The 27539-nt window shown below is 49.2% G+C and overlaps 1 protein-coding gene across 1 annotated transcript in view; it reads right to left on the bottom strand.

Annotated features, from left to right (window-relative positions):
* The window catches only part of Cfap99 (cilia and flagella associated protein 99), a 40483-nt gene extending 15075 nt beyond the window's left edge, over positions 1-25408 (bottom strand). The window contains exons 1-11 of the mRNA XM_051200354.1: positions 25289-25408; positions 22729-22857; positions 15323-15467; positions 14217-14311; positions 10791-10903; positions 9403-9580; positions 6886-6966; positions 6626-6700; positions 5514-5585; positions 5201-5289; positions 808-1012 (exon numbers count right to left, since the gene is read on the bottom strand). Coding sequence (XP_051056311.1) covers positions 808-1012; positions 5201-5289; positions 5514-5585; positions 6626-6700; positions 6886-6966; positions 9403-9580; positions 10791-10903; positions 14217-14311; positions 15323-15467; positions 22729-22842 — 1167 coding nt within the window. The 5' untranslated portion in view covers positions 22843-22857; positions 25289-25408. The remainder of the gene's footprint in view (positions 1-807; positions 1013-5200; positions 5290-5513; positions 5586-6625; positions 6701-6885; positions 6967-9402; positions 9581-10790; positions 10904-14216; positions 14312-15322; positions 15468-22728; positions 22858-25288) is intronic.
* Positions 25409-27539: the final 2131 nt, after the last annotated feature.

Below are 27539 nucleotides of genomic sequence, written 5' to 3' on the forward strand. Positions count from 1 at the left end.
ACTCTCTAAACTGCCCTTGGATTGTCCTGCCTCACCCTCACAAGTACTGGACTGAGTCTAGGTATGAACCCCCACATCTAGATAAATGAAATGTTTTCTTTCTCTTGATTTATTTGTGCTGTTTTTTCCCCTTTCCAGTATTAGGGACTGAATCTAGGACTTAGCGTATAGTAGTCAAACATCCTACTACTGAGCTACATCTCTAATGGAATGGAGTCTGTACTTTAAAAAACTTCTCATGCACAAAGTCTTGGGTTCAGTTCCTACTACCAAATAAATCAAAACAAAGTAAATGAAGAAAGAAAAAGCAAACCCTAAAACTGAATAGAAGCCAGGTGGTGGTGGTGCCTGCCTTTAATCCCAGCAGGGGTAGGTGGATCTCTGAGTTAGAAGTCAGCCTGGCTCCAGGACAGCCAGGGCTACACAGAGAAGCCCTGTCTCAAAAAAATAAATAAATAAAAATAAAAAGATTAGTAATATGCACAAGTGAAGCCACCTCAAAGAAGTAATGCGAATGCCCTCCAAGTAGAGGCAAAGCTAAAGTCTAACCCGGTGTCCTCTGGGCAGGGGCAGAATACCACTCAGCACAGTTAATGTGAAGTCTTATGGACAGACTCCTCGCTGTGTGAACTGGGGACAAAAACCATGTCTCCCTATAGGTCCTTAGTAGGTGATGGACTAGGGTCACAGTGGCTACCAGGGTGTGGTCAGCCCACAGCATAGGTGCTTGATTTCTCTGCTGACCATAGCTTGTGACTCCCAGAAGTCACAATGTGGCCCTGGCCAGTCCTATACAATGTATATCACCTCCTCCTTCTTCTGGTCCGCCTTCTGCTTGTTTTCCCGCATGAGGTTCTGCCGGGCCAAGATGGCCTCCTCGTGGCTCAGCTTCCCTTGCAGCCGCCGGCACTCCTCTGCAGCTAGCTGCTCCTCCAGGTCCTTTGCCTGCATCTTCTTCTGCCACTCGAGGAACTCAGAGAAGTCCCCAGCCCCGTCCACAAGCTTATCCACTCTAGGGGAAGGGAGACAGCTAGGTTCCTCATGTGATCAGGACCACTAGTAGGTCACAGGTCCTCTTAGGCATGGACAGCCTCAAGGAACGGTCACCCACACCACTCGCCCACACCACTGGCCCACACCACTCGCCCACACCACTACCTACCGCCTTACCTCTGCCTGTCTCTCCTGTCATGTTCTCATTCTCCCTTCATCCACTTCTCTGTCCACTCTTGCCCTGTCCCTGTCCGTTTACCTACCAACCCTGTCCACACTTGCTTGTTCTTGTACTCATCTCTCCACTTGGGGTTCCCACCATAGCCCATTGGTGGAATCCAAGGAGCAAATGACCCTCAGGGTGGTCAAGGGAAGGGGACCAGGTATTTGCTAAGTCTTTCCCTGCCCTGGTCTGTCTCCTCACTCACAGAGTTGGGTTTAATTCTGAAATATGGCCATGAGCCTGACTCAGCCTGCCTTTCCTCCATCACAGCAGGACCGGAGATTGGTCATGACACTGAAATGCATTTGGTTTACATCCCCATTTCTTTGTTTGGTCTGTTTGTTTGTTTGCTTGTTTGGTTGGTTGGGTTTTTTTTTTTTTTTTTTTTTTTTGTTTTGTTTTTGTTTTTCTGAAACAGGGTTTCTCTGTAGCTTGGAGGCTGTCCTAGAACTTGCTCAGTAGATCAGGCTGGCCTCAAGCTCACAGAAATCCACCTGCCTTTCCTACCAAGTATGGGATTGAAAGGTGTGTGCCACCACCGCCCAGCTTTCATCCCCATTTCTTGCCATACGACTGAACACCTAAAATACTTGAGCATTTCCAAGTGTTCTGTATGCAAATGAAGTAAGTGCCCACTAGTGTTCTCTGGGCACCTTCAGCTGGTCACCAAAAAGGCCGAGGCAGGAGCAGAGTTTGGGAATTTCATCTTCATCCTCAGCATTGTCCAGGAAACTGGGCAGAAGGGGAGGTGATCACACACATCAGCGACTTCATTCATCACACACATATCAAATCCCCATACAACATACAGGTCAGGGTTCGCATCAGTATCTGGAGAACTAAGCAGGTAGAGGATCCTGGAAGCTGGTCATCTGAACGGGCTGTGAGGCTCTGAGACTGGTGTCAGGGTCTGCCCTGCACAGTCCTTCTCTGCGCCCTTACTCGTGCCTTTTCCAATGGATCTCTAAAAGCCTGTCCCCCAAGTTCTTTGAGCTTCTGTAGCCGATTGATCAAATGGGGGAGGGATACAAAAGAGATGGTTTAACCTTTTTTGGTGTGGAGAGTTCAAGACAGGGTTTCTCTGTGGCTTTGGAGCATGTCCTGGAACTCGCTCTTGTAGATCAGGCTGGTTTAGAACTCACAGAGATCCACCTGCCTCTGCCTCCTGAGTGCTGGGATTAAAGGTGTGCACCACCACTGCCCAGCGATGGTTTAAATTTTTAAACTTTTTTTTTGGTTTGGGTTTATTTTCAAGACAGGTTTTCTCTGTGTAGCTTGTCGGTTCTGGAACTCGCTCTGTAGACTAGGTTGGCCTTGAACTCACAGGAATCCACCTGCTTCTGCCTCTGCTGTTCTATTGGGAGAATTGAAGTTCACATTCCAGCACTCACAAAGGGCAGCTCACACTTACTAATTCTAGCTCCAAGGTATCCGACACCCTCTTCTGGCCTCTTTGAGCCACACACATGCCCACTCACAGAGATGCATGCATAAGTGATAAAAAATAAAAACAAGTCTTATAAAATCAAGAAAAGGCTTGTGAAACCCTAAATTATATATAGAAGCACAGTTAAAACGACCTGGGGACCTAAGGGTGTTGATTTGTGGAAGGGTGCTTGCCTGGCATGCACAAGGCCCTGGATTTGATCCCCGGCATGGCAAGAACAAAACAAACAAACAAACAAAAACTATTTGATGATTACAATGGGCATCTTGGGGTAAGCAGTCGTGAGGACAAAGCTTTTGCCTTGTAGCATTTCCCATCACCTCCAAGTAGATGGGTACCACAGCAGAATGGAATTAGAAGATACCCAGCTGTTGTCCATTGTTGCAGCATGCTTGAGGGCTGGTGAAGAGAAATCTTATGTCCTGGTTTCAGAAGGGTGTTGTTGAGTAAAAACATGGAATAAACAGCAGGACTGGGCTGTGTGTTTACTTACTCTGAAAAATGTGGAGTTCCTTGTTCTGTATAAATGAGAATGGACCTCGGAAGAGCCACTTGCTAGTCAGGAATTGCTGCCTGTGGTCTATACAAGCACAGTGGCTGATTCAAAGGTTCCAGAGAAAGGCTTGGGTGTTAGTGGCAAGGCATGGCCCAGGTAGAATGAACATTGATATGTTACTGAACAGGGAAACAAAGGAAATTCTTTTTTTTTTTTTTTTTTTTAAAGACAGAGTTTCTCTGTATTGTTTTTGAATCTGTCCTGGAACCAGCTCTGTAGACAAACTCACAGAGATCCACCTGCCTCTGCCTCCCGAGTGGTGGGACTAAAGGCATGCATCACCAATGCCTGGACAGAACAAAAATTCAATATTGTTTTACTATCATGAGAGGCTAAGAGCAAGAAATGGTACCGACCTACTGTCAGTATTCAGGCACTTGTACTGCCTTTGGAGTTCTGACAAGATACGCCCTCAGCGGCTGCCACTAAGAGCTCCACCTGTGCACACTCACTATGTTCCCTTTAAAAGGGCCCTGCCACCTCCATCCCTCTCTCTCCTTCTCTCTATTTGTTCCTTTCTCCTCTCTTTCCCTCCCTCTCTCCCCTCCCCCTCTTCTCCTTTCTTCCTCTCTCCCACCCTCCCTTCCTCCATCCCGCCTCCCTTCCTCCATCCCACCTCCCTTCCTCCATCCCGCCTCCCTTCCTCCATCCCGCCTCCCTTCCTCCATCCCGCCTCCCTTCCTCCATCCCGCCTCCCTTCCTCCATCCCGCCTCCCTTCCTCAGGCCTCTCTTTCCTCTCTTCTGCTGTTCCTATACCTAGAGGCTGGTCCCCCCTCCCCTTTCCCTTAATAAAAACCAACCAACCAACCAAACAAACAAACAAAAAACACTCCTCTTGAACTCTGTGGCATGGCATCTCTCTCTCTCTTGAGCTGCTTTTTAAAATTACAACACCTACCCCAATTACATCTCACCCTGGAGGAGAGAGGCGATGTGAGCTGAGCCACTCCTACTTTTGGAACTGACCTAATAGAAGCCCGAAAGTCCTGAGAGACTTTTATGACAGAACTGGAGAGCAGTAATAGGACAACATCTTCTGGGTCACCTATAACTTCCCTGTGAGGGATGCATGTTCAAAGATGGGGTGTGGGCTGTGAGGCTGTCAGGTCTGGACTTGGTCTTTGGCTGTCTGTTTGACTCTAGCTGGCCATCCCTAGGTAGCAAGTCACCAGAAAGTCCAAGACAAAGCTGATATTGAGTGCTGGGGTGGGGGTGGAGGGCAGAGCGATGGCAATTAAGTGGATTCCTCTTGGTCAGCGTTGTAGTCTACCACACCTCTGAGGTCTGGACAAAATGCAAATGCCAAGATTCGTGTGAGCTTTTGCACAGTTCAGCAGGTAGTCTTAGTGGGTGTGCACCTTGGTAGAGTTGGGAGGCGCCCACTGGCTATGGGCTGTATGCGTCTCTCCATCAGTAGCGGTCATAATATCTTTTACAAAAAAGTAGTAGATGTACGTAAGTGTGCCCCTGAGTTTCTGTGAGCTGTCCCCAGGAGGGGACCTGAAACCTGATTTATATTCCATAGGCACAGGGAAAGCAGCTAGGAACTGCAGTTAGCATCTCCAGGGAGAGGTCTTAGGGATGCAGCCCCAAACCCAAGCAGGTTGGTGCTCTCTTCAGAGGGTGCTGAGCTTCTGTCCACTGTAAGCTTTGCTGACTTGTGGAGAGAAATGTGTTGCTGAGAACTCAGGAGAAACTGAAATGGGTTTTGCTTGCTTATTTTGAGACAACATCTTTCTGTAGCCCAAGCTGGCCTAGAACTCTCCCTCCTCCCACATCATCCTCCCGAGAGCGAAGATTAGTATATGGACCATTGTGCCCTGCTCTGGCCTTGCTTGCATTTTCCTCAATGAATTCAGAGCCTCCCCCTCCTCTCTGCTTAGCTGCCTGATGCAGGCTCTTACTCTAGGCTTTTTTCTTGAGGGTAAACACCCTTGAGGGGGGAAGGGACAGAATTAGATAATGCCATCTGCCTCTCACCTCTGCAGCTCCTTCTCCACCTGCCGCTGGTATAAGGCGCCTTCTCGAAGGATGGTGGCTGTGTTCAGCTTGACCGGGAAGTTGTTAGGCTGTGGCGGAGGGGAGGAATGGATGGTCGGTATCTCAGATGCAAGTGTCCTGCTATCAGCTATCAAGCCTTCCGATTCATCCCCCACCTAGGTGCTTCTCTCTGCTTCCAGAGTGAAGCTCTCTGTGGGGCCCTTGGCCCCCCCTGCTCCCACTCTCTGGCCTTACTTAGGTCAGGCAGGTGGGAAGTCCCGAGAAGAGGCCTGATGGGCCGGGAGGCCCTCACCTTGTAGAAAGTCAGATTTGGAGTCCTTCGTATTCGGGGTGGAGTCTGAAGCCGCTGATGCTTCTTGAAGTCCTGTAAACCAGGCAGAGGTAGTCTGGAGAGTCACCTGCTCCCCTCTGTCCTCTCTCTAGCCACCCATCCACATGTGCCTACCCTGGCCCCTCAGGATGGCATTCTGTCTTCCACTGCACTCTAAGCCGTGCTGGGGTGCTCGACCTCCTGGGCAGCAACAAGGAAGGGAAAGAGTCTGCTAGGCCCAGGGACAGTAGTCGACAAATAAGATTGCTGGCTTCCTCAGCATCGGTGTCCTTTCCCTCTGCTCTCCCCCCCAGGGCTGTTCCCATTCCCTTTTCTTGGGCTGAATGCCTGCCCCATGCCTCTTGCTGTAGAGGAAAAGTTGCAGAGGCCTTAAGCGCCATATGGAGGAATAGTCCATAAAGGCAGCCATCACACTCCCAAGCGTGCTGCTGCCTGGAATACATAGCCCTGGGACCACTCAGCTCTTAGAACCCGTGTAGATCAGCCACCCCACTCCTCAGTGAGTTTCTCTGGAAGACAGAACTCCTTTGTATTGGTCCCTAGTCACTCTAGTTTATTTATTTATTGGCTTTTTGAGACAGTGTTTCTCTGTGTAACAGCTCTAGCTGTCCTGGAACTCACAGAGATCTGCCTGCCTGTGCCTCCTGAGTGCTGGGATTGAAGGTGGGCATCACCACACCCAGTCTTTCTATGTGGTTTTTGGGAGATGGATCAGTGGGTGAAGGCACTTGCTGCTGAGCCTGATGTCCTGACTTCAATCCCTGGGGCCCATATGGTGGAAGAGAAGCAATTTCTGCAAGCTGTCCTTTGACCTCCACAAGTACGCTGTAGCACATGAGGCTGCAAGGCAAGGATGACCTGAAATACTGATCCCTCTGTCGTCCTGGGGTTACAGGCTTGTGGCACCAAACCTGGTTTATGTGGTGCTGGGGATGAAACCCACGGCTTCATGAATACCAGGCGACACTCTACCAACTGAGCTACATCCTCAGCACCAGAAGGAAGAATTTTATGGCATAAAGAACAATGCTACCATGAAGACTGGGCTTGCCTCAGAGGCTGGCCATTATTACCTCTGCTTGTGGATCCCTGCGCAGTCGGGGCATAGCGCACTGTAGCTCTTCCATGTTCGCTCTCAGCAACAGCTCCTGCCATGATGTCATGCTGTTCTTCCCACACCAGCCACAGCCCAGGGCCCTCAGGCCAGTGTGTGTGTGTGTGTGGGGGGTGTAAGAATGCATGTGGTATGCCTAAGGCCCCCAACCTCCTCCCCTCCCTCTGCTCTTAACAGCCCAATGGGGTCTCTAGGGAGACAAGGGTCGCACATGGCCACCTCAGCCTTCCGTCGGTTGTATCTTTTGATCATTTGCAGAAGCTGCTGCTCCCTGGGCTCCTGGTAGGTGCTCTGAGGGACCTGGTGGAACGGCAGAAGGGCAAGTCTGTGGTTAGTGACCCACAGTGTAGAAGGTCAGACCAGCAGCACGCATGGGGTTTAGAGTCAAATATGCGATGGGGTAGACACGGGGAGCTAGCTCTTAGGCAGGAGGGGTTGGTAGAGGGGTCAGAGAGTGTTATACATTATTATTTTTTTTTTAAAGTAAGCTGCCTGAAAGGGACCTTAAGATAAGACTTTGGTCTGGCTTCTGAGTTCAGTCATAGGAGACTCTCAATGTCCCTAGAGGAGCTGTGTCCATCAGGGGACAGGCGAGGGGCCAGTCTGGTCACCCTTGAGCCTAGATTCCTGAACCTCTCTCTAAACCTCTGCATGTTTCAAAGGCATGTCCAACCCAGCTCCTCTAAACCTAAAGCTCTCATATCCCTCAGCTGCCCTGCCCCTGGACCCTTACTGAGGACCCTGTGCTCTTTTTCACCAAGGCCTTTTGGCTGTGTCTCTCACACCCAGAGCCATCTCTAGTCTTGTCTGCCTACTTCAAAAAGTTCTACCGAGTGAGTGCCTGTTTTTTTCTTGACTTCTTTCTTCCTGACAACTATGTTGGTTGCAGCCCACCTGACTGTGTCACTTCACATACTCTGTTTGTCCTGCTTGCCCGAGGGACAGTTCTGCTTGTCCCCTCACCATGACATTGTAGACCTTTCCTGAGCTTGCTTCTGTCCAAATCCTCTATGCTCTGAGTCCATACTGGAAAGATTATACCCCCACCCCTGCATTGCATTGCAACCTCCTATCTGCTGTCTAACCTGGGGATGGAAGGACACTGCCCAGGGCTAGTGTGTATTTTGTCTCACTGTTTATGACTCAGGCACCCATAGCTCATCAGCCCAGTAGGTGAAAGGGAGTCCTGGCCACGGGTCAGAGCATGGAGGGTGTTAGACACTGGCTTTGTGAATACAGAAGTGAGCTCAGGCAAGGCCCACTATGCCACAGTGAGGGGACAAGCAGAACTGTCCCTCAGTCAAACAGAACAAACAGGAAGAGAGGTGACCAGCTGGATTAATTCTTGAGGAGTTGGTGCCAGAAACAAAAGAGATCCTACAGATGGGGAAACTGTGGAGTTGCTTAGCAACAAAGTCCCAGTAACCTATCTACCCATCCACCCATATGATTATTCATCATCTATCCACTACCCATATAGCCATTTATTCATCTATCCCCCTATCTATCTACTCATCCATCTATTCATCCTACAAGAATGTACTGAATGTCTTCTCCACGCCACGACTTCACCACCTGTGTTGGAAATACAGCATGAATAAAATGGATGGAGAGCCAGGCAATGAGTAGATCCACAAGTTGTAAACAATACTCCACACTATGGAGAAAAGATGGGTCAAGAAAAAGAAAACTGGGTGGGGGACCCAGGGGAGCCCAGGCCTCATGAAAAGCTTCTGGAATGAGAGATTTTTCAGTGATACCTGAAAAATGGATGAAGTAGGGTGAGATGTGGGTCCACCAGGGACCCCCCCCCAATCTCACCCCTCTACAGTCCTTCATTCTATAAGGACCAGACTGACCTAGGAGGCTGAATCCATTGCCAATGCTTGTGGGAATCCATAGTCTAGGCAGGACTTAGCACTCAGAAAGCCAATGACTGGTTCAAGCAGGCATGAGGCCTGGACCAAGCAGACTTTTCTGAGTAGTTTCTGTCCCTATATATTCTTTCCTGTCCTAGACAATGTACAATGTAGACACAGTAGACACAAGACATGGATTTACATTTTTTTTTTAAAGAAACTAAAATGACATTAAGTTAGTCTAAAGATGAAATTCACTTATAGAGGAGAGGCAGTTACAGAGAAACAGCTGGAACCCTGATCAAACTATATCTTAAGGCTATTTCTACTTTAATAGTAGTGGTCTGTTGTTTAAGCCAATTGAGCTGCAGTTTTCTGTTACTTGCAGTTCAAAGCATACTCACTGATAAAATCAGAGATAGAGACGCTCTCAGCAGAGGAGACAGATATGAGCCTCCCTAAGTAGGGGCCAGGCATTTCTGGGGCTCCGGCAGACACTCCTGATAAAGCCTGAAAAGCATCTACATTGTGACTTTCAAGTGTGCTATCTAATGGGGATGGTGGGTGCCATGGCTAATAGTGAACTCCAAGCATAATCCAGACAGGTCTAAACCCATGGCCAGACAGTATTACTTAGCACCTCCTAATTGGTTTCAGAATGTGGTAGGCTCTGGGTCGGCCAACTTTGCTCTCTATAGAGGTGTGTAGGGGTATGTGGGGTGTGGGGGTGCATTGTGGGTCACTGAATGCTCCTGGGTGGTCCAGTACACCCTTGACCCTGGTGGATCCCAGCTACCCAATGACCCCCACAGTCTCTTCCCCCAGCCTGAACATCCTGGTGGTGTAGACATGTGCCCACCACAAATGTCCAACTCACAGGTTTTGCCTTGGCCATGGTGGGTACGGGCTCAGGCATTGTAATGGCACGGGGCCTTGGAACAGTCAGATTGAATTCCTTGGGCTCTGTGACCTTGGCCTTGGTCTTCAAGAGAGGCATTTGATCTGCTGGCACTCCCTCCAGTTCCTTGATCAGCTCCTGCACCTCTGGCTGCCATCTTGAAGGCAAAAGTGTAGAAGGCCCTAGAGTCACATCCTAAACAGGTCACCAAGAAGCTGGCCCCTGGGATCCAAAGGACCCCAAGTGCTTGATTGTCCTTTAGGGTGATGTGACTTTTCTTTATCAACTTGAGGGTACAGTTCAGCCACACTTTCAGTCCACGTGTTAAGTTTCCCTTTGGACAGATGAGGAAACTGAGGCCCACGGTACAGGGGAGCTGGGAGATTGAAACACCCCCACCGCAGGGATGTGGAGCTCTCTAAAGATGAGCAGGAACTGGGCTGTGAAGCTAATATGGGCACTCATGGAAGCTAATGTGGTACTCATGGAGGTAGCTGGGAATAGGGGAAAGAAGCTGACAATGGGAAAGGAATGTTCTGGAGTAACACTGTTGGGAACAGGTGGAGGGAACTGTGGGTGTTGAGTGGGGTGAGGGCCACATCCCCCTAAGGGACATCCAACTGTCCTTGCACTCAGGCTCAAGGTCCTGATAGGTGGCCCAGAGGTCTAGGAATCTCCCTTTCTCCATACCATGAGTCGACCTAGGCCCTCAATATCATCCCGTTCAGTGTTTCCTCCCGTGGGACTCATCAAGGGTAGATGCATGGCTTGAAATAGTTTCTGCCTCATCCCTAGAATCAGGACTACTCAGAGGGAGTGAGGCTACCACGAGGGCTAACAGCAAAGGGCTCTCATAAGGCTGTGCCTGGACTCAGCCTCCAGGGGAAGTAGCTGTAGGCTTGGGCTGAGGCTGGTCCCAGGGAGGGCTGTGTTAAGTGTGGAAATAGCACACAGCTCACTGCCAACAGTGGGGAGCAGTCGGGACAGGAGAATTCTCCTTGGCAAAGGAGTAGCTCTGAGAAACCACACTGTGGAGCCAAAGCCTCCTACACACAGCTAGTCCATAAGCTGTCTACTTGGGTCCAGCCTATCTGCCTGTCTCCAGGAAGACACGATGATCCCCCAGTCCTCTCAGAGGAGAGGAATGTAGGAGATCCATACATATCTTGCTATCCTTGCCTCAGGCTGTGATAGGTAGATTCATTGCATTTCTAACCTCTCCCCCTAACCTGGAACATGACCTGGCTGGCCTCTCCTAGAGTTTCTATGAGCAGGATGGGAACGAGAAGGCCACCCACCCTCTGAGGCACCCAGGGTGGGCACAAGACAATTTTCAGACACCCAATGCCCCGCCACAGCTGACCCACCTCATTAGAGGGTCAATCCAATTCTCCTTCACGTGGGCCATTTCATAGATGAGGCTCCACTCGTCCTTGATCCATGAGCACAGGTTCAAGGGGTTAAAGAAAAACCTGAGGAACTGAGGTAGAAAAGCCCCTAAGCAGCTCAGCTTCGACTCAGACACTACCCTCTGCTGCCCCAGTACCCCTCAATGGGGGCCAGAACAGTCTGCAATGTTCACTAGTCACACCAGCTGCAGACGGGCATTCATCCAGCTTCTAGGCCTGGAAGGCCTGGTGATCCGCTCCTGGGTAAGGAGCTACAGGGACACATGGAGAATTGCCTGCTACCCACCCTGCCCCATTCCAGGGGCACCTGTAATTATGGGAGTGTAATAATGCCATCTTCTGTGACCTGTAACAGAAGTGGGGAGGGCTGGGAAAGCTCTCAGACCTGGGAAGGTGGGTCTCAACCATTCACAGTGGGTGTCTGATCTCAGCCCTGGGACCAAGGCAGTCTCCAAAACCAATCGAAAGGGACAGCCAGTGGTCCTGGGGCTACATTTACACCCTTATCCTGTTTGCAGGATCCAAGGACCACATGTCAGAGCCCAGAGATCTCTGTAGTGATGCAAGACTCACAACTGCTACTTGGAAACAGGAAATGTATTTGGGAGGTGACCTTGGAAGTGCATGGCCAGCTGGGAGGACAATGGTGAACAAGACTATGACCATTCATGGCCTCTGGTCACTTTGCTTTCCAGTGTGACTACTGTCCTCATCAGCGTCAACCTCACAAGCCTCCAGCTTCCTTGTGGCCTGCAACCCTGTTCCAAACAGAAGCTACCAAGGCCTCCTTCTAGAGCAGCATTTCTCAACCTGTGGGTCATGACCCCTTTGGGGGTGGCGTTGAATAATCTATTCACAGGGGTCTCTTAAGACCATTCTGCAATCATATATTTATATTACAATTCATAACAGAAGCAAAATTACAGTTGTGAAGTAGCAATGAAAACAAAGGTAGGTTGAGAACCAAGGTTCCAGAGCTTTCCATGGTTCCCCACTTGGCAGCCTGCCTGCCCACTTTCCTCACTTACCTCTGCGGCCTGCCACCTTCTCAGCCCTCACCCACGGCCAGTGTCTTACCCCATCACCCACTTCCTAATCCCTCAGCTTTCACTCAGCACCTGAAGGGGAAGCTGGCCTCTGTGGCTGGCCTCTGGGGTCCTCCTCCTTTGTGCTGGTCCAATCCTGTTTGGGAACATCCTATCACGTTTTTTTTCCTATTTCCCCACTCCTCCCCATACCCTCAAATCAGCATCTCCGCAGGGTCAAGGCCCCCATTCTCACTGGGATGTGGTGGGACAGAGCTATTAGAGACCCTGTTAGAGTGGGAGTGGGGATCTCTGTGATTTGGGGGTAGGCCTAGAGAGATGGCTCACTGGTTAAGAGCATGTACCGCTCTTACAAAAGACCAGAGTTCACGTCCCAGCACCCAAATCCAGTGGCTTACAACTGCCTATAACTTCAACTCCAGGGCACCAATGGTCTCTTCTTGGACTCTGAGGGCACTGACATGTGCTTATATCTTCACAGTGACAGTACATACGATTAAAAATAATAAAAGTGGATCACTGATGTGAGGGGAGGGTGTTTAGAGTGCATGTGAGAGGGCAGAGAGGGTAAAAGGGAGGGAAGGAGGGAGGGAGGCCTGGGGGGAGGGAGGGAAGGAGAGGGAACTGGGATCGACATGTAAAACAATAAATTAAATTAAAAAAATGCTTTGACTCCAAAATTTAAGTTGAAGGACAAGTTACTGGGGAAAAGGATTTCTATTTTTGTTTCCACAGAAAATGAAAAGATGTGGATTCCTTCCAGACTAATGAGGTTTGATCACGCCAGACCGCCTGAAACAGTACAAGCTAATCCTACATTCAAAACAGCTGGACAAAACAGCCCTGCAGACTACAGCCAGGATATCTGAATCTTCTTCGAATCCCCCCCAAGACAGCGCCCCTTACCAGCAGGAAGTAGCTTGGAAAGAACGACGCCCAAATTCCCAAATACTGTGTATAAATGTTTGTCTTCATTTAATTGGACTTTGTTATATAAAATTAAATAAAATAAAAAAATAAAAGAGCATTTCAGAAAACCCACTTTTTCCAAAATGTATTAAATGAAACAGAATGAATAAAAATCAGAAAATTTTTAAAAAAAAAAGTGGATCACTGGCTGGCATTGTGGCTTATGTCTTCAACGCCAATAACTGGAAGGCAGAGATAGGAGGATCTCTGTGAATTTGAGGCCGGCCAGCCTGGGCTATATAATTGAGTTCCAGATAGCCTACATAGTGAGATTCTATATAAAAAAGAGAAAGTAGACTTGGACCGTCTGGAAGGTTCATAGTATATAAGTGTGGGGTCTCTGGAGCTTCTAGCTCTTCCACCTGCAGTCCCGGGGCAATGGGCAGCGTCCCCTGTGGAGGGCATAGACTTAAACTGCCTTCCAGGCAACCCGGGCCTGGGATGCTTTATAGCCACGCCACTCCTGATTGAAGCAGCAGCAGCTAAGACAGCAACAGCAGCTGTTGCCAACAGCTGGCTCTCCATCTTTACCTGGCAGGAACAAGAATCACCCAGTGGGGTGTGGAGTATGGAGTAGACAAGGGAGACCTTGTGCAGGCCATCGTTTGATCTCTGCAGCTTTGGTTCCTGGACTTTTCTTTTTCTTTGGACACCACACAGGCTACGGGAATAGTCTAAGTTGAGCTTTAGCCTCAGCCTTTCTCTCCCCGCCCCCCCCCCCACCTCTTTAACCCTGAGACAGAGACTCAGGCTAGCTCCCCTATCTCAGCCTTCCAAGCTGTTGGGATTACAGGCCATAAGGCCTGCCTCACGAGTGTGTTTTGTGGGCTGTTGTCAGGAGTCTACAGAGCTCCCTAGGCTGGTCAGTGTGATCAGGGTCCTGGCCTGGGGTTACTGTTTATATCCTGAGAGCAGTATGTGATCTGCACCCCAAGCATCTGTTGAGTCAGCACTGCGGGACCCAGTGTAGGAGGCAAGGTGGATGTTTGCTCAATAGTCATTATGGATTCCAGCACAAGGCAGCAAAGCCTGAGCCAAGTACAGGTCATGCTGAGTGTAGAATTGGCCAGGGCAGTCCCAAAGCATCACTCAGAAGATGCCATCGATCTTTACTTCTTTGTCATAAAAATGAAGCCCTTGCTTAAGATAATTCTGATTGCTTATCCATCAGGGGGTATGTGCAGGTTGGAAAGCCATTCAGTCAGACTGCCCTGAGACAGAGAACATTGTCCTATACGGATGGTATTACCCAGAGAGAAGTCGGGCCTGCCGGTTTCTCTAGCTAGAGGATGAAACGTAGGGTTGGTCACATGCATATGTGGCTCCGGTCAGCCATGGTCCTGCAGTGGGGGTGGGCGCAGGGGCTCACCTTGCACGTCTTACCCACAGGCTGGGACTTGATGATGCTGCAGAAGAGCTGGAAGCCGAGCTCATCCAGCTGGAACATGGCCAGGTAGCAGATAACTGAAGAGAGAGCATGGTATGAGGCATGCCCCGCCGCCCTGCAAAAGGGCTCTGTGTGTGACCTTGGGAGGATTCTGCAGCTGCAGAGAGTCTTGCAGACACCTTATTCTGCCAGGGCACACAAGGACAGGTCCATACGGCAAGTACCACTCCATGCTCAGTGACTGCAGAACCAGCCACTTGGGGCTTTTAGCTTCCACACACGTTACACTGCATTTGGTCAATTCTCAGAAATCCCAGGATTTCTCTGGGCAAAAGCTATATCATATTCAGTTTTGTTGATTTCGTGAGCTGAGTCACTCTGAGCCTTTGGGTACAGTGTCTTCTCTGATGAGGCTGCTGGTTCTGCCCCTGAGCAGACAGTGAGGGTCAGCCTGGCTTTGTACCTGGCACCAGCCACCTGTTTCAGCCTACCAGTGTGCTGGGCACCAGCCACTGTCCACAACAGTCACCATGCTCTCTGAATGCAGACAGTGGTCAGAGGTGGCTCTCATATTTAATCCCTCCCTGGATGATCCAGGCTAGCACATGCCTATTCTTTCCACAGATGTCAGGGTTAGGGCCACAAACAGACTACAAGAGGTATGTCATTTAGCCCAACCTGCCCTCAGGGGAATTCTCTTCCTGATAAGTGGCAAGGGATTCAGAGGCTACAGGTGTGCCATTTGGCCCAATCTTCCCTCAGGGACATTCTCTTCTAGATAATTGGCTGGGAGTCCAGAGGCTGCATGCCTCCTCTCAAGACCCAAGTTTCAGTTTCTCCATGAGAAAATATAGAAATGATAAAATATATCTAGCCTGGGATGCATACTTATGGGCACCTGAGATTCAAGCGAGAGAAAGAGCTAAGGCAGAAGCATGAGTAGTTGCCTTCTGTGTCCTAAAGTTTGCATGCTGGTTGGCCTCTTTCAAGTCAACCTGTCAAGTGTCTGTGGCTAGCTTCCTCTCTCGTCCCCATCTGGAGTGGGCAGGCCTAGGCCTCAAGGATATGTGGATAGTGGAAATACCCACCCTCAAAGAGGCTGTAGTCAGCCCAAAGGCAGAGCCGACCATCCCGTACATAGAAGGCATCCACCACGATAGTCAGTAACTTCCGGTATTCAAGGCAGCCAGACAGAACCTCCAAGACAAAGGCAAGCTTCTGGGGACTCAGAACCTGTAAAAGAATGCCAGGAGAGAGCTCTCAAGGGCTAGGAGATCAAGGACAGAGGTAAGGGATAGACACTGCCCCATGGCCGAACAGAGGCCAGTTAGTTCAGTTCTCCTAGAGCAGTGGGCAGTGACCACAGTGATCGGAAAGGCAGGACCCCCAGGGTGAATGAGGACAAGGTGGGTGCAGAGACAGAAACACTAAGGACAAGCATTGTGCAGATATTCTCCTATATGAAGATAGGTAAATCCACAGAGACAGAAAGAAGAATGGCAAGCAAGTGACAGAGGAGTATGGGGAGCCAGGCAGCTGGGGATAGAGGTCCAAGTCGGGCAGATTAGAGGGTTATGGAGATGATGGAAGTGATGGCCACACAGTCCTGTGAGTGTGCTTTGTGTCACCTGAAAAGAGTAAAATGCTCAAAATTTATGTCATGTGCATCTTACCACAATGACTTAAAAACAAATTCGTATAAAGAGTTTTAAATGAAGAATAAAACATTATCCAAAAGAATGCTGTATGATCAAGGGAGGTCTATGAGAGCTTGTCCAGAATAAAAAGCAGGATGGGAGCTCCTAGGTAGCAGTAAGAATTCTATTCCCTTGGCCAGGCATTGTGGTACATGCCTTTAATCCAGGCACTTGGGGCAGAGGCAGGCTGAGTTCAAGGCCATTTGGTTTACCTGAGTTCCAGGTCAGCCAGGGATAGTTAGGGTGGCCCTGTTCTGGTTGGGGTGGGGGGGGGATGAGAGAAAGAGATACATTGAGATAGATAGAGATATAGACTCTGAATTTCTGAAATTACTGTGATTAAAAAAAAAAATCTGACAAAAACAGTTTACAGTGGGCCGGAGAGATGGCTCAGCAATTAAGAGCACTGACTACTCTTCCACTAAACCTGTGTTCATGTCCCAGCACCAACACACTACTCACAAGTGTCTGTAACTTCAAGATCTGATGCTTTCACACAGACATACCTGCAGGCAAAACACTAATGCACATAAAATAAAAGTAAATGAACTAAAAAAAAAAAAAAAAACCCAAACAAACCAGTTTACAGGTAGAAAAGATGAATTTGGCTCATGGTTTCAGAGGCTGTAGTCCATAGGTAGCTGGCTCCATTGCTTTCTGGCCCATAGTAAAGTAGAGCGCTACGGCAGATCAGAAGGGAGCTGTTCATCATCTCATGGCGGCAGGAAGCAGAGGAGGCTGCTCTGAATAATGCTATCAAGTTATGATTTCATCAACGAAGCTGACCATTGCCAAAGTCAGAGCCCACGGGACCCAGCCACTTCCCAATTGCCCTGCTCTGAGAGTGAGACCTTCAACACAGGAGCCTTTGGGGGACAATTCAGATCCAAGTGATAGTATGACCCGTGTGTGACATATATTAATTATTTAAAAAGGTAATTAATGTTTTCAAATTAAGGTTTGAAAAGTAATTAAGTTTTGATGGGGAAGGAAAATGGTGTCTGCTGGTGCCAGCACAGTACTGAGAAACTTTGTGGGACATTTGCTGCTGAGCCTTTCCGGAAAGCAATTTTCTCGAAAATCAGTTTCGAGAGTTTTATTTCCATGACCCTTTAACAGAGTAAGTGTGCTTCTGGGAACTTAAGGAATTCTTCCAGAACACAGGGAATGTTCATGTGCACATGTCAGGGGGAGAGGTCTGGGTAGCAGGGAAAACAGAAACAAGGGTCCAAAAGCAGGGACTAACAGGCCAAGTATCATTGCTCCATCCGGCAGACCAGTATGATACAGCCATTAAAATGATGCCAGGCTAAGATTTACAAGGGGATGGCAAAATGGCGCGGCCCACAGTGAAACAATAGGTATCACTTTGGTGGCCGTCGAATGCATCTCCTCTCCTCTCTGCTTTTCTGCTCCCGCACTTCTCTAATAACTTCAAAACCAGTAACTGTTTCCCCCAGCTGGCCACCCCTTTTAACAGGCCCTGCCTCTGTCAAAGAACCTTCCAGAAAGACTGCACACACTTTTAATCCCAGCACTTGGGAGGCACAGGCAGATGGATTTCTGAGTTCAAGGTTAGCCTGGTCTACAGAATGAGTTCCAGGCTAGCTAGAGAAGCTCCTGTCTCGAAAACAACAACAAAAACAAAAGAAAAAAAAAAAATCCGAGTTTCCATGGCATCCATTTAAGAAAAAGTATCTCTTTTACCATTTTATTTTGTAGTACTAGAGATGAACATTTAGGAATGTACTCTACCTGAGCCACACACACCTCTACCAATAAACACTGGTATCTCAATGTTTTGAGTTTTTAAATTACTTATTTTGTGTGTGTGCATGCATATGTCCACACCCGTGTGTAGGCATACATGGCGTGACATGCATGTGGAGGTCAGAAGACACCCAGGAATTGGATCTCCCACCATGTGTGTCCTGGGTATCAAACTCAAGTCATCAGGCTTGACACTATAAGCACCTTCACCCACCAGGCCATCTTGCCAGCCCTATTATGAGTTTGGTTTTCAAGACGGGGTTTCTCTGTGTAGCTTTGGAGCCTGTCCTGAAACTCTCTCTGTAGACCAGGCTGGACTTGAACTCACAGAGATCTGCCTGCCTCTGCCTCCCGAGTGCTGTGATTAAAGGTGTGTACCACCACCACCACCACCTGGCCTCAATTGTTTTTATGTTAAAAAAAATAACAGGGTAATAGAAGAGCCTGCAAGGCCCAGGACACATCCCAAGTCATGACTTGGTTTCCCTGTGAGTGTCAATTCTGGTCCTGTCCTTGCTTCCCAGAACTAGGAAAAGCCTGAAAAGGCATTCCTGAGACAGCTTGTTAATAAAACACTAGCAGGAAAAACAGAATATGCAAAGGGACATGCTTTGCCTCATCTTCCCTGATACCTACAGCCACTAAGATGTGCCTGTTCTACAGACGGTGGCAGCAACGCCAGGCGAGGTTCCCTGCAGGGATAGCTCTGGAGGGACTGGGCTACCCAATACTCCTCCAACCTCCCCAAGGCTCTCAACACAAGGTTCCAGGTGGAGTCCCAGTCTGGAATACATCAGGCTACAATATTTCTTCTGGTCACCATCGTTTTCAGCTCTGCTGCAATCCTTGGCCTTTCAACCTTTCCACACACAAACACCTTGTGTTTGTTTCTCCATTATCCACAAGTACCTCTGGTGTCCTGGTCCAACTTCAGGCTGAGTATATTCTGGGCCTGAAATGTCCCCTCACCAGCCTATACCTTTCCCTATACTCCAGGACCCTCTACCCTCTACCTGGCTGTCTGCTTGGCCTCCTCACTCAGAGTCCAGGATATGTTCACACCAAGGGCTCTGCCATTGGCCTCTTGAGATTGACCCCTGTTCCCAGCACTCAGTCTTCTGCCTGATATCCCAAGTGTCCTTTCTGTTTCTCCTCTTGTCCTCCTTGATCTGTTTTCAGTCCAGATAACTGGAGGCAATGAGCTCTGTTTCCTAGATGATTCCAAATCCAGTCAGGTTGATGATGGTTAACCATCGTGCCTCCTCTTCAAAATTCCTTATAGTTCTTGGAGTCCAAGAGAATGGTGCCAGCATTCCAGAAAGGGCTTCATGCTGCTTCATACACAGTAGAGGAGAGGAGGGCACCAGGCATGTGTACAGAAACGAAACACAAGAGCTAACCTTGCTTTGTAACAACCTACTCTCTTGCAAAGGCCAGACAAGAACGCACATTCATTCTTGAGCCCTCCAGGGATTGAAACATGTCTCTCTACCTCATTTCAAACACTGAGGTCCTGAAAAATCCAGCTTCAGCATGAGGTTTGATGGGGAAACCATCTTTACACCATAGCAAAACTTTTGTATTAATATGTGCAATGTATTCTCACTTATATGTACTTTTTACAATCTTTACTTATAATTTACTAGATGTAAGCCAAGCCTCCTGGAAGGTTCTTAGGGAAAATCAAATGCTACTCTTTGTTTCAGTTCTGGAACTGTTACTGAAGGGACACTCTTGCTGAAGTCATGGAAAACTTTGGGCATTTTAATAAATATTAATGTGGAGCATACTTCCTGTTTAACACTTTCTGTTTAATGTGTTTACTATCTTGTTTCCTTCCTTCTTTCCTTCCTCTCTCTCCTCCCTCCCTCCTTTCCTTCCTTTTGTGAGACAAGGTTTCTCTGTGTAGCCTTGGCTGTCCTAGAACTCACTCTGTAGACCAGGTTGGCCTCAAACTCATAGAGATCTGCTTGCCTCTGCCACCACCACCCAACTATTTTTTTTAAAAAAATGTTTTATGTGTGTGTGTGTGTGTGTGTGTGTGTGTTTTGCTTGTCTATATGTCTGTACACCATGTTCATGCATACAGTGCTCAAAGAGGCCATAAGAGAGCATCAGATCCCATGGAACGAAGTTACAGATGGTTGTGAGCTGCCATGTGGGTGTTGAGAATTGAATTTGGGTCCTTTGGAAGAGCAGCCAGTGCTCTTAACCACTGAGCCATCTCTCTCCAGTCACCTCTCACCTAAACTCTTGTACAAGCTCCATTAACTTCTCCCTTTCTTCTGGTTGCTTACCCCAGAGCTATTCAACTGCCTATTCTTTTCCTGTTAGTCCTGCCCTGCAGGATCTTTTTATGCTCATTCCCACTTGTGCAGTGTAGGCTCTGCTCTGATCTTTTTCTACTCACAGCCAACTTTCCCATGGGCTAGCCTTGTAGGCTGAGTAGCCAGGTCTGAAGGTTAGGCACATAGGCCTTGCTGGGCTTCCTGTCTACTCACTCTCAGTCACAAGTAAGGGCCTTGTGCTCCTGGGGTCTCATCTTGGTGGGTCCCTCTGCCCAGGAAGCCCTATCCTGCTTCCAGGCATCTGCTGCTCCTCAAAGTCAGACTCTTCCTTACTGCTTAGCTACCTGGCTTGCCTGTGGAGCCCATGTTGTCCTCCCCTTTGTTCCTAGCCCGAGGTGGATTCCCTGAGTATCTAAGCATATTCTGTTCTTGCCAGGCAGGGAGCTTCTGAGCACAGGGAAAGCCAAGGTGGTATCCAGGGACTGAGCCCACCTGAGTCCACCCACAAAACTCAGCCCCAGATCAATGTGTCAGTGGCTTTATGCTTGCTCCAAAGGGTTGGTAACTGATTATGGAGGGAGACAGAGACCACAGGCTAGACCTCCAGAGCTGCCTGGTACCCAGGCCAGGGGACTTCACAGCTTAGTAAATCCCTTTACTCCTGTCCCTTCTCCAAGGCCCAGCCAAGTTGGCCTGGGTGAACCCAGGCTACTGCAGCTGGATCCACACTCTGGTCTACAGAGCTAGCTAGTTCCAAAACAATACAAAGAAAACCTGTCTCAGGGGGGGAAAAAAAGCCATACACTTAGGGTATGCATTCTGCCCACCACAGGCCCTGCCCTGAAGCCTCTGTCAGCCTCTGCCTAGTGGTCTAGGGGTTGTGTAATTTTCTGGCAGGTGGCATCTCCAGCTTTGACCCGACAGTCTGTATATTACAGCAAGTTTCTGACAGCTGGAGATGAAAGTGTGTTGTTCAAACTGGGTCAGTACCGAGGGGCCCAATCCATGTTGGCTTCAGAGGGACTTTGGAAGAACCTGAAAGGACCAACATCTGAATCAGGAGATATTTCTGTGCCTGAGGTGGAGATCAGCTTCCTGGGTATGTCCGCTCCATCCACTGCTGCCAACTTTCTGAGCAGCATCAGAGTGCTAGGCTTCTCATGGGAAGGCACACAGATGGTCATGACTTTGTGATTTTCCAAGTGGCAAGCAGGACTCACTTACCATTAATCTATTGGTTGCTAGAAGGAGAAGTGCCTCAAACTAATTATGAGAAATAAAACTCAGTTTTCTGTAATGGTCATCAAAGCGTAAGGACACTGACTCCTCTCTGCCTCACAGGAAAGAAAGGGCCCTTCTTCTATCAAGGGCCTGAGTGACTTAGCAGCCCAGGGAGCACGCTGGATGTTCCAACTGGGTAGGGGAGAGGGGCAAGGATAGTGGGAGGGACAAAGAGACTGTTCAAAAAGCACCAGGGAGGCAGTATGGCTAGAGGAGCATCGGTGAGGGTGGGTGGGAGAAGAGGGAGGGCACAGGGGAGCCGAGAGGCTCTGCAGGGAGGATAACTTCTGTGGGGAGGGCAGGAAAGAGTGACAGCGCTCGCTCTGACCGAGGCCAGTGAATAGGATGAGGGCCACACCAGGGCTGAGGTGGGGTGTGGGGACCGGTGCCTCAGGCAGGGACACAGTTCGTGGTGACTGAGCTTGGGCTGCTGAGATGAGCTGTTTGTGGGTTTGTGGGTGCTCGTGGGAACGAAGAGGACATACGCCCTCTAGACCATGCTACTTAGACACATGTGCTGCTTACCATTGGGCACCAGAGTCTAGGGCCGGGGAGAGAGGTCTGCGGTGGGTGGAGGAACTGGACCTATTAGCAGGTTGGGGGACTTCTGAGTATCTTGAGGAGGAGAAGCCAGAGGCAGGGAGGGAAGGAAACTCAAGGCAGGTAGCGCCCAGAGAGTCAATCAAAAGTTGCAGCACTGGTGTATAGGATGACAACCTGGGCAGAGTCTGGAGCTGCCAATAGACAGGGTGGCAAGTCTGCTTGGCAGAGGGGTGTGCTTTGGAGATTTAACCATCCAAAATTCATCTGGAAGTGCAGCTGCCATGTGACAGGCTCAGGCTGAGCATTCCAGGGACACACTCTGCCTGTCTGCCTCTCTCTCACCTTCTGCAGTGGGATACACTGCTGCTTCTATCTTGAATGACTCACCTCCCAGAACCTTGAGAGCTACATTCTGTAAAAATTTTCCCAGCCTCAGGCATGCTGTGGCAGTGCTTGAAGACTCAAGTGGGGCCCAGGGGAGGGGACAAGCACTAGGCAGAGGCACTTAGTAGGGCCCAAGGCACTTAGTAGGGCCCAGACTCTACCAAAGTCCTCATCAGCTAAGCACAATCCACCATGAGCTGGGCCCACAGACGAGTCCCTGCCTCCCTCATTGATGCTGTCCACACCTTCGCAGCTTTTCCTATGTGGGAACTGAGGCTGCCTCTCATAATGCAAGATGGGAGTTGTGTAGCTCTAGTTAGGACCAAGTCTGGTGTGCAATCTGGATGCTGAGCACCTCTCATGGCAAAGGGGTAGGGTGCCTAGGGAAGGCCCACCAGCCCTCTGATAAGAGTACCTTGCCTCATACTTCTCCCCACAGGAAGGAATGGATTTCATGGTGTTCTCTGGTAAGTGAAATGCCAGGTCACTGATGTGGTCTCCCAGGAACCCCAGTGGCTACCCCAATCCTACCTGCTGTAAGGAGGTAGAAGCTGTGTCCAGGAACTGCTCAGGGCTGTCCTTCTCAGGCTTAAATTTATCAAGTTGTTCTATTACAATCTCAATGCATTTTCCATAGTAGGCCATCTTTTAAGCAGAGTCCTAAAACAAACAAACAACAGTCACATTATCCACAACCTCTGAGTTCCAGTTTGGCTGTTGGCTGAAATGAATGCAGGACCCTTACCCATATCAACAGGAAGTCTTCAAGGGTTCTGAGTTGAATAGCGAGGATTTGGGAGGTAGGGTTAGTTCATCTCAGACCTCTTGCCACCCAAGTGATCTGTGGCCTTGGTAAGCCCAGTTCAGGTCACCACTTAACCCTAGCCTCCGCCTTCTCTGCCCTAACCCAGGGTTTCAAGGCAGTCACCAGAGCCCCACAGCCATGCTGTGGGTGGAGTGACCCACAGGAAGGGCTCGGGTCACAAAGCAGGTCTCTGAACACCCTTAGCCAAGCTGGGAGGGCGTCTAGTTTCTCAGCGGGCTCTGCCCAGAGCCGGTTGGTTAGGAAGACAGTATCACAGAAGGCTGTGGAGTTCCCCGGGCTGTGTCATGTGAATGGCAGGACCCATGCTCACAATACAATAAATGGAAATCAATTAAAATGAAAAAGCACATGACGGAGAAAGACTGAGCACTAGCAAGCATTCACCCCTTTGTGCTACTAACTGTGGATCTGATATGCTCAGCTACTTCAGGCTCCTGCCACCTTCACCTCCCCACATGACTGTGAGACGAAATAAACACTTGCTCCCTGAAGTTGCTTTTGTTAGTATTTTTCTCCTTCCTCCCTCCCTCCCTCCCTCCCTCCCTCCCTCCCTCCCTCCCTCCCTTTCTTCTTTCCTCCTTTCCTCCCCCTCCGTCCCCCTCTCTTTTTGAGACAGGGTTTCACTTTGTAGTCCTGGCCACCCTGAAACTTATTCAGTAGACCAGGCTGGCCTTGAACTCAGAGATCTGCCTGCCTCTGCCTCCCAAGTGCTGGGGTTAAAGGGCGGCACCACCATGCCCAACTGCTTTTGTTAGTATTTCATCATAGTAACAGGAAAAGAAACCAAGGTCCTCAGTGTGACGGCCAGTCCTGGCTAGTCATGCCAAGCCCAGAAGCTGGTTTTTAAAAATTAGGGAGCTATTCTAAGTGGTCAAAATACCAATGAATAAGAATTTAAGAAAGACAGAAGAAAGAAAACAGCGACATGCTTAGAATGGAAGGGTGTGGCTTTCCAGAAGGGAGAGAACTCTGAGGGTTCTGCAGAACTCATAAAATTGGAGTAGGATACCCCAATGCTTCCAGAGGGTCTCCTGTCAAAGGTGCTGACCCCTGAGCAAGTCCAGAGGGGAAGAGGCATGGGCCTGGGAAGCTGAGGTTGAACCCAAAGGAATGCAGTTGTAGAGGAGATGCAGATGGCTCTAGGGTAACAATTAGTGGGTGGCAAGAGGAGGAAATCAGAGGGAGAGAGTGAGGTTCCCCGCTCTTTGGGAAAAGCCTCTTGTGATGCCCCCTGGGAAGCTTTACTGAGTAGTTAGGGGAAAGGCTGGACTGACTGTTTCACTGAGGGCCAGAGTCCCCATGCACTCTGGCTGCATTCTGGGCCAGTGCTACCACAGCTGGGGCCTGACAGGACCGCGGACACAAAGATAGCACAGGTCTCTCTGAGAATGACCTCATGGAGTCTGGAAACTGCTCTGAGCCCTGGGACCACGAACAGGCTCTAGGGACTCAATAAGGAGGCTCCATGGACACTGAGGGGAGGCAGAGCCAGGACACCATCCCTGTTCAGCCACAATGACAGTCACCAGGGCAACCTTTTCTCAAGCCTAGAAACCCACAGGGCCAACTCATGGTAGATTCCTCATGGGTCAATCAGGTCTTGATGAGGGACAGGAGGAGACGGTAACCTTCTGTAGATTCAATTACACACAGATTTACACCTGCCAAGATGCAACCAGCTAAGGTGTTGGGTATGGTGAGAGGTCTGGGGCTGACCTGCACCCTCTGAAGCCTGCCTCCCTGGAGATTGCCCACTAAAGCCACTCCACCCTATAAGGAGCATCTATTGTTGGAAGGCTGAATGGTAGGAGAAAGGCTCTGAGGGCTCCCAGGGTCTTCTCTGTCTCCAGTTACTCAACCTACTTCTAGTGAGCTCCTTGGTGAGAGACTTGAGTGCTGAGAGGAGGCTGAGCCATTGCTTCTGGGAACCACTGTCCACTCTGCTTCCCGTTCCATTGTGCATGCTAAATGAGCAGTAGATGGGCTTCATGCCCAGTGGCCATTTCACCCTCTCTCTGAATATGGTTTCCTCTCTTTGGGAGGGACAGAACGAGCCAGACACTTAGCTCTGCCCACATGGGCAGACTTAAGCAATTGTCACATAAGGGGCCAGAAGGCACTTTTCTGAGACATTGCTTCATAGGATGGGAGACCTGTGGCTTCCCTTCTGGCTTTGCTGGGGGTGCTCTATGCTAAGTAAGGCTGAGGACTTGGTGTTATTCCAGAGGCTGAAATGAGAGCCACACCCCCCCCCCCAGGCCATACCTGCTGGGCAGTGCCCTGGAGGTCTTTTCCTGTCCTGTTTCTACCCCTTGACTGGATAGTCCTGTAAACCATGATGTCATTGGCCATGCAGGACCTTTGCCCTCTTTCTCTGGAACAGCTCTTGGGGGCCTTTTGTTCCACTCTGGATATCTCCTAAGTGGAAAACAATCTCAGACACTCCAGGAATCTTGGCTAAAGGCAGCTCTGTGGGTGTGGGGGAGGTTCTTTCTCCCTGTGTGCGTGTTCAACTCCTAGTTATTAGCGTCTTAGTGACAAACAGCGGCACTATCAGGTAGCTCTGGAGAGAACATTAGTTCTGAAAAATATATCCATCTCTACAGGTTTCAGTATGTGCCTCAGCAAAACCTAGTTTTTTTTCAGCCAAGTGCAACTAGTAGACAAAAGACATGTGTGTACTAGATTCACAGACAAAAGACATGTGTGTACTAGATTCACAGACAAAAGACATGTGTGTACTAGATTCACAGACAAAAGACATGTGTGTACTAGATTCACAGACAAAAGACATGTGTGTACTAGATTCACAGCAAGTGTGTACTCTCACTATCCATTCACCCTACAGGGTCAGAAGCCATGCTACTGGGGTGGCAGAGTTTGCGACTCCTCTAAGTGGCCATTGTGTTCATGGGATCCTTTCCCCCAGCCTCACATCTGAGACAGAGGATGTGTCAGGTGAAACCTTAAATGCATTCACTTGGTCTTCCAGCCTGACCCCTCCCAATATACCAAGACTGAGCTCATGTTCCTGAGAGTGGGGTGGTCTTTGGCCTGGCTGCTGTGGGAAGAGTGGAGAGGTGAGCTCTCAGGAGTCTATTCCCGGGTCCTCAGTTGCTGTCAGGTCCCGAGCAAGCGGCCTGCTCAGCATATCAAAGTCACAGTCTAGGGCCCCTCCCCCTCCACTCGGCTGCTCCCATAAGTTAGGTGATCTCCCTAAATATGAGTTACATGCTTACACACTGAGGGCTGCCTTCTTTGACTGAGATTCCTTTCTGGAAACCTTCTCTGATAGCATGGTGAGCAGGGCCCCGTCCCTCACTTGAACCTGGCCTAGGCTGAAAGTGATCTGTGAACAATGAATGGAAAAATATAAAATGGTATAAGTATACTAAAACAGGCTCCTCATGTAATCTGAAAGACATAGGTGGCTAGGATAAAACCAACTGAAAGATCACACTGATTGAACCCAGGGCCTCCATCATGCAGGCCTTCAGCCATTGAGCTTCATGCAGAGAGATACAGGCTCCACAGCAGGGGATCAGGAAAGCCCTCACTGACTTTTAAAAACAGAACACCTTTTATTCTTTTAGTTTCACACATGTAGACCATGTGTTTTCAACATATCCATTTCCACACAGTGACTTTGTAGGTCATCTGTGTTTCTAAACCTATACTCACATGGGTCCTTTATGCAATAAACTTCAGTTTTATTGTCTCATTTAATTGGGAGATAGATGCCATGGTGGTATTTTCTAAAGAAATAAGAACAACTGAGAAGTCTGGGGTGAGGAATCTGGTCCCCTAACTCCAAAGATATTTTCTTTCTGTGTGAGTCTGAAGCCTGGCCTTCAAAGCCTCACTTGATTCCCAGTGAAGATGTGAAATAAAGTAGGACAAGCCCAGGACTCAGCAAAGAATATAGGCAGGAAAAGAGTTTGTAAATATTCGGTGTTGCTGGCGGTGGTTGTGCACACCTTTGATCCCAGCACTTGGAAGGCTGGGGCAGGCAGATCTCTGTGAGTTCGAAGTCAGCCTGGTCTATAGTGCGTGTTCCAGGACAGCTAGGGCTACACAGAGAAACCCTGTCTCAAAAACAAAACAAAACAAAACAAAACAAAACAAAACAAAATACTTGGTGTTAAAATTTCTAGGGGTGGGGCTCAGCCAGACAGCATAGCCTAAAACACACCATGCCTTGGATTCCACCCTCAGCACTGAGGAAAACAAAACAAAACACAAACCAAATTGCCTGGAAACAATGCTGAAGAGTGACTTTTCTTTCTCTCACGTGTTCAAGGTGCAGTCCTTGTTGGCAGGGGAGTGAAGGCCTCGAGTTTGACAAATGGCCACACTGATGAACGATTAGGAAAACAGAGGAGTGGATGCCTCTTATTACTCAGCTCACCTCCTCCATTTTATTCAGTCCAGGATCCTCTGCCCATGGAATGGTCCTGGTCCGGCCAAGATGGGTGGTTCTTTCTACATTTGTTAAGGTAGTCAAGATAACCCACTC

Source organism: Phodopus roborovskii, unplaced genomic scaffold (assembly GCF_943737965.1).
Source record: "Phodopus roborovskii unplaced genomic scaffold, PHOROB, whole genome shotgun sequence".
In the NCBI taxonomy this organism is placed as follows: Eukaryota; Metazoa; Chordata; class Mammalia; order Rodentia; family Cricetidae; genus Phodopus; species Phodopus roborovskii.